General features: G+C 43.6%; 1 protein-coding gene across 2 annotated transcripts in view; it reads left to right on the forward strand.

Moving 5' to 3' along the window:
- Positions 1-11,031, forward strand: part of LOC143766625 (uncharacterized) — a 49,651-nt gene extending 38,620 nt beyond the window's left edge. The window contains exons 7-8 of one of the 2 annotated variants that reach the window (XM_077254431.1): positions 7,842-9,225; positions 9,304-11,031. In XM_077254431.1, the coding sequence (XP_077110546.1) occupies positions 7,842-9,225; positions 9,304-10,030 (2,111 nt within the window). In that variant the 3' untranslated portion in view covers positions 10,031-11,031. Of the gene's footprint in view, positions 1-7,841 lie in introns of both variants that reach the window. The other variant, XM_077254430.1, reaches the window with a different exon arrangement.
- The last annotated feature ends 237 nt before the right edge of the window (positions 11,032-11,268 follow it).

The raw sequence follows: 11,268 nt of genomic DNA on the forward strand, positions 1-11,268 counted from the left end.
TGTTTGATCGCTGGAGAGCTGTCACACAGACCGCTCTCCAGCGACCAACGATGCCGAGGTCCCCGGGTAACCAGGGTAAACATCGGGTTGCTAAGCGCAGGGCCGCGCTTAGTAACCCGATGTTTACCCTGGTTACCAGCGTAAAAGTAAAAAAAACAAACAGTACATGCTCACCTGCGCGTCCCCCAGCGTCTGCTTCCTGACACTGACTGAGCTCCGGCCCTAACAGCACAGCGGTGACGTCACCGCTGTGCTTTCACTTTCACTTTAGGGCCGGATCTCAGTCAGAGCAGGAAGCAGACGCTGGGGGACGCGCAGGTGAGCATGTACTGTTTGTTTTTTTTACTTTTACGCTGGTAACCAGGGTAAACATCGGGTTACTAAGCGCGGCCCTGCGCTTAGTAACCCGATGTTTACCCTGGTTACCAGTGTAAAACATCGCTGGTATCGTTGCTTTTGGTGTCAAACACAACGATACACGGCGATCGGACGACCGAATAAAGTTCTGGACTTTATTCAGCGACCAGCGACATCACAGCAGGATCCTGATCGCTGCTGCGTGTCAAACTAAACGATATCGCTAGCCAGGACGCTGCAACGTCACGGATCGCTAGCGATATCGTTTAGTGTGACGGTACCTTAAGAGTAGTCAGTAAACAGGCCAAGGTCACAACAGGAAACAAATACACAAGCCGGGAGCTGAACACAGAGGACTGAGCTAGAGGAGATCAAGGCTGTATCTGGCAGATTCCGGCAATATGCTTCAAGCTGTAGTAAGGTGTGGTGCTTTCGAAGTCCAATTCTGATTGCCCAAGGTGTTGGCAATCTCAGACGGACATATTGCATGTGCTTTGGGATTGTCCCAGATTTTCTCCTATTGGATTGTAGTGTTGAACTTCATTGGAGTGGTGTATGGGTGGGTTATCCCTAGGGATCCGTTGATATCTATATTAGGGTATGTGGAGGAAATATTAACTGACAATACGGCTAAAATTGTAATTGCAAGATTATTGTTTGCTGCAAGGAAACTGACTGCAAAATATTGGGTTAGGGAGGAGCCTCCGTCCAGACGTGAATTCATTGATCAAACGAACCACATAATTCAACTTGAGATAAGTATTTACACCAGGAGAGACGAGCTGGATTTCTTCCATAAATTATGGCAGCCGTGGTTGGATAGGATTAATTTATGGTATACTAGTATATAGTATTATAGAGTACAACTTATGGTAAACTGGAACTCTGATATTGTCAACTATGGACGAATTATTGTTTGCTCCTGATATGATCTCCATCGGGGGGTTAATTTACTGTAAAACATAAAATGAGTATGAACATGTGATCTGTTGTAAATCTTGTTATGGTTAATACAAATTTATCTGATTAAAAAGGTGTGGTGCTTTCCAATTGGCTAAAACAGGGAGCAGATTACTGCAGCTGACAGCACACATACCCATATTGCCAGACTGGATGGTACTACAGATACCAGGCACTCTAATCTTAGTGGCTTGGAAGAGCCTGCACCGCCAAGAGCTTCTGGTTCCAACCCCACCTCTGTTACAAGCATCGCCTGCAGAATGAGTAAGCCGCGTCTGGTGTCCGAAGCAGACATTGCAGGAGCAGATCCCAGAGGAGATGGGGCACACCATTTGCAGAATCCCTAATATGACAAAATTGCAGAAAACCAGATCTGATGAAATCCCTATAAAGTGACTCCATTTTGTAAATTATAACCCTCAATAAATTAATCTATAGGAATAGTGACTATTTTGACTGCACTGCAGTTTCCAGATATTAGCACGCGCAGTGTGTTATGACCCCAATGGCAGAGGGTCTCTGCAATAAATACCAAGTCTGCAAACACAAAAAACCAGCTCATAGGGCAGTGGTAACTGGGCTGACCGTATATCTAAACCTAGCACCACAAATAGCAGCAGCCGGGGAACGTGCCTACGTTGGTTCTAGACGTCTCTCGCCAGCCGGAGAACTAACTAACCCTAGAAGGGAAAAGATAGACCTTTCTTGCCTCCAGAGAAAAGACCCCAAAAGTTGGATACAAGCCCCCAACAAATAATAACGGTGAGGTAAGAAGAAAAGACAAACGTAAGAATGAACTAGGTATTTAGCAAAGAGAGGCCCACTGACTAATAGCAGAATATAGTAAGATGACTTATACGGTCAGCAAAAACCCTATCAAAAATATCCACGCTGGATATTCAAGAACCCCCGAACCGTCTAACGGCCCGGGGGGAGAATACCAGCCCCCTAGAGCTTCCAGCAAAATCAGGAATCACATTTAGTACAAGCTGGACAAAAAATGAGAGCAATACAAATAACCAAAAAACAAGGAAGCAGGACTTAGCTTAATTTTGCATGAACCAGGACCAGCAGACAGGAGCAAACAGAAAGGACTGATTACAACGATGCCAGGCACCAGGCTAAGAATTCAGGAAGTTAATATAGCAACACCCCTGGACTAACGACCCAGGTGGGTGCCAACTAGGGAAAGACAATCTCAGAGTCATACCACTAGTGACCACAAGAGGGAGCCAAAAAGGTCTAATTCACAACAGTACCCCCCCTTTAAGGAGGGGTCACCGAACCCTCACCAAGACCACCAGGGCGATCAGGATGAGCAGCGTGAAAGGCACGAACTAAATCGGCCGCATGCACATCAGATGCAACCACCCAGGAATTATCCTCCTGACCATAGCCCTTCCACTTGACCAGATACTGAAGCCTCCGTCTGGAGAGACGAGAATCCAAGATTTTCTCCACCACGTACTCCAACTTGCCCTCAACCAACACCGGAGCAGGAGGCTCAACAGAGGGAACCACAGGTACAACGTACCGCCGCAACAAAGACCTATGGAACACGTTGTGAATGGCAAACGACACCGGAAGATCCAAGCGAAAGGACACAGGATTAAGGATTTCCAATATCTTGTAAGGACCGATGAAGCGAGGCTTGAATTTAGGAGAGGAGACCTTCATAGGAACAAATCAAGAAGACAACCATACCAAATCCCCAACACGAAGTCGGGGACCCACACCGCGGCGGCGGTTGGCAAAACGCTGAGCCTTCTCCTGTGACAACTTCAAGTTGTCCACCACATGATTCCAAATCTGCTGCAACCTATCCACCACAGAATCTACCCCAGGACAGTCAGAAGGCTCCACATGTCCCGAGGAAAAACGAGGATGGAAACCAGAGTTGCAGAAAAATGGGGAGACCAAAGTAGCGGAACTAGCCCGATTATTAAGGGCAAACTCAGCCAACGGCAAGAAGGTCACCCAATCATCCTGATCCGCAGAAACAAAACACCTCAAATAAGCCTCCAAAGTTTGATTAGTTCGCTCCGTTTGTCCATTAGTCTGAGGATGAAAGGCAGACGAAAACGACAAATCAATGCCCATCTTAGCACAAAAGGATCGCCAGAACCTGGAAACAAACTGGGATCCTCTGTCAGACACGATATTCTCAGGAATGCCGTGTAAACGAACCACATTCTGAAAGAACAAAGGAACCAGATCGGAAGAGGAAGGCAGCTTAGGCAAAGATACCAAATGGACCATCTTGGAAAAGCGATCACATACCACCCAGATGACAGACATGCCCTGAGACACCGGAAGATCTGAAATGAAATCCATGGAAATGTGTGTCCAAAGCCTCTTCGGGACAGGCAAGGGCAAGAGCAACCCGCTGGCACGAGAACAGCAAGGCTTAGCTCGAGCACAAGTCCCACAGGACTGCACAAATGACCGCACATCCCGCGACAAGGAAGGCCACCAAAAGGACCTAGCCACCAAATCTCTGGTGCCAAAAATTCCCAGATGCCCTGCCAACACCGAGGAATGAACCTCGGAAATGACTCTGCTGGTCCATTTAACCGGAACAAACAGTCTATCAGGTGGACAAGAGTCACGTCTACCAGCCTGAAATCTCTGCAACACACGTCGCAAATCCGGAGAAATGGCTGACAAGATTACTCCCTCTTTAAGAATACCAACTGGCTCTGCGACTCCAGGAGAGTCAGGCACAAAGCTCCTTGAAAGAGCATCAGCCTTCACATTCTTTGAACCTGGTAAATACGAGACCACAAAGTCAAAACGGGAGAAAAACAATGACCAACGGGCCTGTCTAGGATTCAGGCGTTTAGCAGACTCGAGATACATCAGATTTTTGTGATCAGTCAAGACCACCACACGATGCTTAGCACCCTCGAGCCAATGACGCCACTCCTCAAATGCCCACTTCATGGCCAGCAACTCCCGATTGCCAACATCATAATTCCGCTCAGCAGGCGAAAACTTCCTAGAGAAAAAAGCACATGGTCTCATTACAGAGCAACCAGGGCCTCTCTGCGACAAAACGACCCCTGCCCCAATCTCAGAAGCATCCACTTCAACCTGAAAGGGAAGTGAGACATCAGGCTGGCACAAAACAGGCGCTGAAGTAAACCGGCGCTTCAACTCTTGGAAAGCCTCCACGGCTGCAGGAGCCCAGTTAGCAACATCAGAACCTTTCTTGGTCATATCCGTCAAAGGTTTAACAACGCTAGAAAAATTAGCGATAAAACGATGGTAGAAGTTAGCAAAGCCCAAGAACTTCTGAAGACTCTTAACTGACGTGCGTTGAGTCCAATCATGAATAGCTCGGACCTTGACTGGGTCCATCTCCACCGCAGAAGGGGAGAAAATAAAACCCAAAAAGGGAACCTTCTGTACTCCAAAGAGACACTTTGAGCCCTTAACAAACAAAGCATTCTCACGCAAAACCTGAAACACCATCCTGACCTGCTCTACATGCGAGTCCCAATCATCAGAAAAAAACAGAATATCATCCAGATAAACAATCATAAATTTATCCAGATACTTCCGGAAAATATCATGCATAAAGGACTGAAACACTGAAGGAGCATTAGAGAGCCCAAAAGGCATCACCAAGTACTCAAAATGACCTTCGGGCATATTAAATGCAGTTTTCCATTCATCTCCTTGCTTAATGCGCACAAGGTTGTACGCACCACGAAGATCTATCTTGGTGAACCACTTGGCACCTTTAATCCGGGCAAACAAGTCCGACAACAGAGGCAAAGGATACTGAAATTTAACAGTGATTTTATTCAGAAGCCGATAGTCAATACAAGGTCTCAAAGATCCGTCCTTCTTGGCCACAAAAAAGAATCCCGCACCAAGAGGGGAAGAGGATGGACGGATATGCCCCTTCTCCAGAGATTCCTTGATATACGAACGCATTGCGGTATGCTCAGGTACAGACAGATTAAATAATCTTCCCTTAGGAAATTTACCACCCGGAATCAAATCTATAGCGCAGTCACAGTCCCTATGAGGAGGAAGAGCACTGGACCTGGACTCGCTGAATACATCCTGATAATCAGACAAATACTCAGGAACTTCCGAAGGAGTAGAGGAAGCAATAGACACCGGTGAGGAATCACCATGAATTCCCTGACAGCCCCAACTTGACACAGACATTGCCTTCCAATCCAAGACTGGATTATGGGTCTGTAACCATGGCAGACCCAAAACGACCAAATCATGCATTTTATGCAGAACAAGAAAACGAATCACCTCCCGATGTTCAGGAGTCATGCACATGGTTACCTGTGTCCAAAACTGCGGTTTATTTTCCGCCAATGGCGTAGCATCAATACCTCTAAGAGGGATAGGATTTACCAATGGCTCAAGAACAAAACCACAGCGCTTGGCAAATGACAGATCCATAAGACTCAGGGCAGCACCTGAATCCACAAACGCCATAACAGGGTAGGAAGACAATAAGCAAATTAAAGTCACAGACAAAATAAATTTAGGTTGCAAATTACCAATGGCGACAGGGCTAACAACCCTTGTAAGGCGTTTAGAGCATGCTGATATAACATGTGTAGAATCACCACAGTAAAAACACAACCGATTCTGACGTTTATGATTTTTCCGTTCATTTCTAGTCTGAATTCTACCACATTGCATTAAATCAGGTGTTCAGACAACACCACCAGAGGATTAGCAGTTTTGCGCTCCCGCAAACGCCGGTCAATTTGAATAGCCAGCGCCATGGAATCATTCAGACTTGTAGGAATGGAGAAACCCACCATCACATTCTTAATGGCTTCAGAAAGGCCATTTCTGAAATTTGCGGCCAGAGCACACTCATTCCACTGAGTAAGCACGGACCATTTCCGAAATTTTTGGCAATACACTTCAGCTTCATCCTGGCCCTGAGAAATAGCCAGCAAGGCTTTTTCAGCCTGAATTTCAAGATTGGGTTCCTCGTAAAGCAATCCGAGCACCAGAAAAAACGCATCAATATTCGCCAATGCCGGATCTCCTGGCGCTAGCGAGAAAGCCCAATCCCGAGGGTCGCCCCGCAAGAAAGAGATAACAATTTTAATTTGCTGAGCTGAGTCTCCAGACGAACGGGGTCTCAGAGAAAGAAACAATTTACAATTATTCCTGAAATTCCTAAACTTAAATCGATCTCCAGAGAACAGTTCAGGAATAGGTATTTTAGGTTCAGACATAGGACTACTGGTAACAAAATCTTGTATGCCCTGCACACGAGCAGCAAGCTGATCCACACTTGTAATCAGAGTCTGGACATTCATGTCTGCAGCAAGCTTAAGCCACTCAGAGGTAAAAGGGAGGAAGAAAGAGAGGAAAAAAAAAAAAAACTCAGAATTTCCTTTCTTATTATCCCACTTCTGCAATGCATTAAACATTCAACCTTGGCCTGGCATACTGTTATGACCCCAATGGCAGAGGGTCTCTGCAATAAATACCAAGTCTGCAAACACAAAAAACCAGCTCATAGGGCAGTGGTAACTGGGCTGACCGTATATCTAAACCTAGCACCACAAATAGCAGCAGCCGGGGAACGTGCCTACGTTGGTTCTAGACGTCTCGCGCCAGCCGGAGAACTAACTAACCCTAGAAGGGAAAAGATAGACCTTTCTTGCCTCCAGAGAAAAGACCCCAAAAGTTGGATACAAGCCCCCAACAAATAATAACGGTGAGGTAAGAAGAAAAGACAAACGTAAGAATGAACTAGGTATTTAGCAAAGAGAGGCACACTGACTAATAGCAGAATATAGTAAGATGACTTATACGGTCAGCAAAAACCCTATCAAAAATATCCACGCTGGATATTCAAGAACCCCCGAACCGTCTAACGGCCCGGGGGGAGAATACCAGCCCCCTAGAGCTTCCAGCAAAATCAGGAATCACATTTAGTACAAGCTGGACAAAAAATGAGAGCAATACAAATAACCAAAAAACAAGGAAGCAGGACTTAGCTTAATTTTGCATGAACCAGGACCAGCAGACAGGAGCAAACAGAAAGGACTGATTACAACGATGCCAGGCACCAGACTAAGAATTCAGGAAGTTAATATAGCAACACCCCTGGACTAACGACCCAGGTGGGTGCCAACTAGGGAAAGACAATCTCAGAGTCATACCACTAGTGACCACAAGAGGGAGCCAAAAAGGTCTAATTCACAACAGCAGTGCATGTTGGAGAGTGAAAATTGCAAATATCCCAAGTTATTACCCAACACATAGTGCCCAGATTGTGCTCCAGGAGATACACATGCCGTAAAATAAGTGGTTTCTTCTCACTATAGTAATGCCAAAAGCATGGATGCTTAATGTGGTTTTGAGCACAGTCTAGTAAACTGTAAACTGTCATTGTCTTGGTGAATAATTCAATAATTTTGCATAACTTACCATTTTTACAGACCGTTTAAGTAGAAATGTTCAAAAATATAGAATTCAAGGATATTTTATTCTAAAATAATAATTGGTTTTATTCTTGGCAGATGACCGTACCAGGAGATCAGCAGGACAGCTGACATCTTCAATGTTTAAATCAGATAATCTTGAGATCCCTCAGGATACAATTGAAGTGAATGCCATAATTCCAAATATACCATCATCCCTTCACAGCAAAGATCTGTCATCTGATCATTTGGAACTGGTCCTGTCTTCTGATTCATTGCCTAGTACTAATGAAAATCGAAGTCACAAAATAAGCATTAAAAATCGAACTGCTCCTAAAGCAATGAAGACATTTTCATTTTCAGAATATGGAAATAGTTTTCCCCTAGAAAAGTCATTTCTCAAACAACAAAAACTTCACAAAGCAGACAATAGATTTTCTTGTTCCAAGTGTGGGAGATGTTTTAACCAGAAATCAGATTTTGTCAGTCACCAGAGCATTCACACAGGGAAGAAGCCATTTTCATGTTCAGAATGTGGGAAATGTTTTATTCGGAAAGCGCAGCTTGTTACCCACCAAAGAACTCACACAGGAGAGAAGCCTTTTTCCTGTTCAGAATGTGGGAAATGTTTTATTCGAAAAGCGCAGCTTGTTACCCACCAAAGAACCCACACAGGAGAGAAGCCTTTTTCCTGTTCAGAATGTGGGAAATGTTTTAACCACAAAGCGAATCTTGTTAGCCACCAGAAAACCCACAAAGGGGAGAAGCCTTTTTCCTGTTCAGAATGTGGGAAATGTTTTAACCACAAAGCGAATCTTGTTAGCCACCAGAAAACCCACAGAGGGGAGAAGGCTTTTTCCTGTTCAGAATGTGGGAAATGTTTTCTAGCTAAATCATTTCTTGTCAGACATCATAGATCTCACACAGGGGAGAAGCCTTTTTCCTGTTCAGAATGTGGGAAATGTTTTAACCACAAAGCGAATCTTGTTAGCCACCAGAAAACCCACACAGGGGAGAAGCCTTTTTCCTGTTCAGAATGTGGGAAATGTTTTAACCACAAAGCGAATCTTGTTAGCCACCAGAAAACCCACAGAGGGGAGAAGCCTTTTTCCTGTTCAGAATGTGGGAAATGTTTTCTAGCTAAATCATTTCTTGACAGACATCATAGATCTCACACAGGGGAGAAGCCTTTTTCCTGTTCAGAATGTGGGAAATGTTTTAACCACAAAGCGAATCTTGTTAGCCACCAGAAAACCCACACAGGGGAGAAGCCTTTTTCCTGTTCAGAATGTGGGAAATGTTTTAACCACAAAGCGAGTCTTTTTAGCCACCAGAAAACCCACACAGGGGAGAAGCCTTTTTCCTGTTCAGAATGTGGGAAATGTTTTACCAGGAAAGCGAATCTTGATAGCCACCATAAAACCCACACAGGGGAGAAGCCTTTTTCATGTTCAGAATGTGGGAAATGTTTTAACCAGAAAACGTATCTTGTTAGCCACCAGAAAACCCACACAGGGGAGAAGCCTTTTTCCTGTTCAGAATGTGGGAAATGTTTTACCAGGAAAGCGAATCTTGATAGCCACCATAAAACCCACACAGGGGAGAAGCCTTTTTCATGTTCAGAATGTGGGAAATGTTTTAACCAGAAAACGAATCTTGTTAGCCACCAGAAAACCCACACAGGGGAGAAGCCTTTTTTCTGTTCAGAATGTGGGAAATGTTTTACGAGGAAAGCGAATCTTGATAGCCACCATAAAACCCACACAGGGGAGAAGCCTTTTTTCTGTTCAGAATGTGGGAAATGTTTTAACCAAATAGCGTATCTTGTTAGCCACCAGAAAACCCACACAGGGGAGAAGCCTTTTTCATGTTCAGAATGTGGGAAATGTTTTAACCAGAAATCGAATCTTGTTAGCCACCAGAAAACCCACACAGGGGAGAAGCCTTTTTCCTGTTCAGAATGTGGGAAATGTTTTAACCACAAAGTGCATCTTGTTAGCCACCAGAAAACCCACACAGGGGAGAAGCCTTTTTCCTGTTCAGAATGTGGCAAATGTTTTACCAGGAAAGCGAATCTTGATAGCCACCAGAAAACCCACACAGGGGAGAAGCCTTTTTCCTGTTCAGAATGTGGAAAATGTTTTAACCAGAAATCGAATCTTGTTAGTCACCAGAAAACGCACACAGGGGAGAAGCCTTTTTCATTTTCAGAATGTGGGAAATGTTTTGTGAAGAAACCATCTCTTTCTAGCCACCAAAGAATTCACACAGGGGAGAAGCTTTTTTAAGTTCTTAATTGTTTTACATAGTCACATACAAGTGCTTCTAACTAAATTAGAATATTATCAAAAAGTTAATTTATTTCAGTTCTTCAATGCAAAAAATGAAACTCTTAAATTAGTCATTACAGAGTGATCTATCTCAAGCGTTTATTTCTGTTGATGACTATATCCTATAGCCAATGAAAACCCAAAAGTCATTATGTCAGTAAATTAGAATAAAAACACCTGCAGTGGCTTCCTAAACATTTAAAAAAGGTCCCTTAGTCTGTTTCAGTACGCTCCACAATCATGAGGAAGACTGCTGACTGGATAGATGTCTAGAAGGCAGTCATTGACACACTCCAGAAGGAGGGTAAGCCACTGTAAAATATTAGTATTTCAATAATAAAAAAAATATATAGATAACTTAACATATGCAGGTTCTAACTAGCAAATAGATACTCTGTATATTGAGAGAATGAGTTATTCTGAGGATTTTGGCCGATACATCTGTTCTCTGTTTGTCAGAACTATAGGGCTTTTGTCAGAACTGTCAATATGTGGCTATTTGGAGATAGTAAATGGTTCTTAAAGGTCACAGGCTATATGCATTTCAAAATGAGGTAATGTACAAAAAACTAATATTCATATTCCGCAAGTTGCTAGTGTTCTTCTAATATGGTAGAGGCTATGAACATAGCGGCAGAACATTTTATGTTGTTATGAGACAGGAAAAATAGAAACCAATGTAAGTCTATGGGTCAAAATAGTATATAAGCCGACCTAACTCTTGTTCAGATCTCTCATATTTTAAGAATCTCCAACCCGGACCACATCAACTTCAAGACCATATGTAAGAACCACTGAATGCTTGTTTTCTCTTTTATAATCTAATACTTATTTTTGGGTGCTATGAACTTACTTTTCTTCATTTTTGTAATCACTTTTTGAATAAACATTAAACAAGATTTGTTTTATCCACATAATTCAATATTGCGTTCCTTTCTATCCTCACCGTGCTCTTACTTAAAAAAAAAAAAAAGTAAGAAAGTGTTATTTTTTTTCTAACATTTTGGGGAGCCCAGCCAAATCTGATTTTTGTGCTATTTTGGGTGGATTCCTTTTCCTTGCACACAGGGGGAGGAGAGCTCTGCTAAACATCTGTAGTTCAAGGTACAGGAATTCCACTATTTCACGTCACAAGGATCAGACAGAGCCTACAGAGGAGTGAAGATTTGTGTCTCCAACCATAAAGAGCTACATGT

Source organism: Ranitomeya variabilis, chromosome 4 (assembly GCF_051348905.1).
Source record: "Ranitomeya variabilis isolate aRanVar5 chromosome 4, aRanVar5.hap1, whole genome shotgun sequence".
NCBI lineage: Eukaryota > Metazoa > Chordata > Amphibia > Anura > Dendrobatidae > Ranitomeya > Ranitomeya variabilis.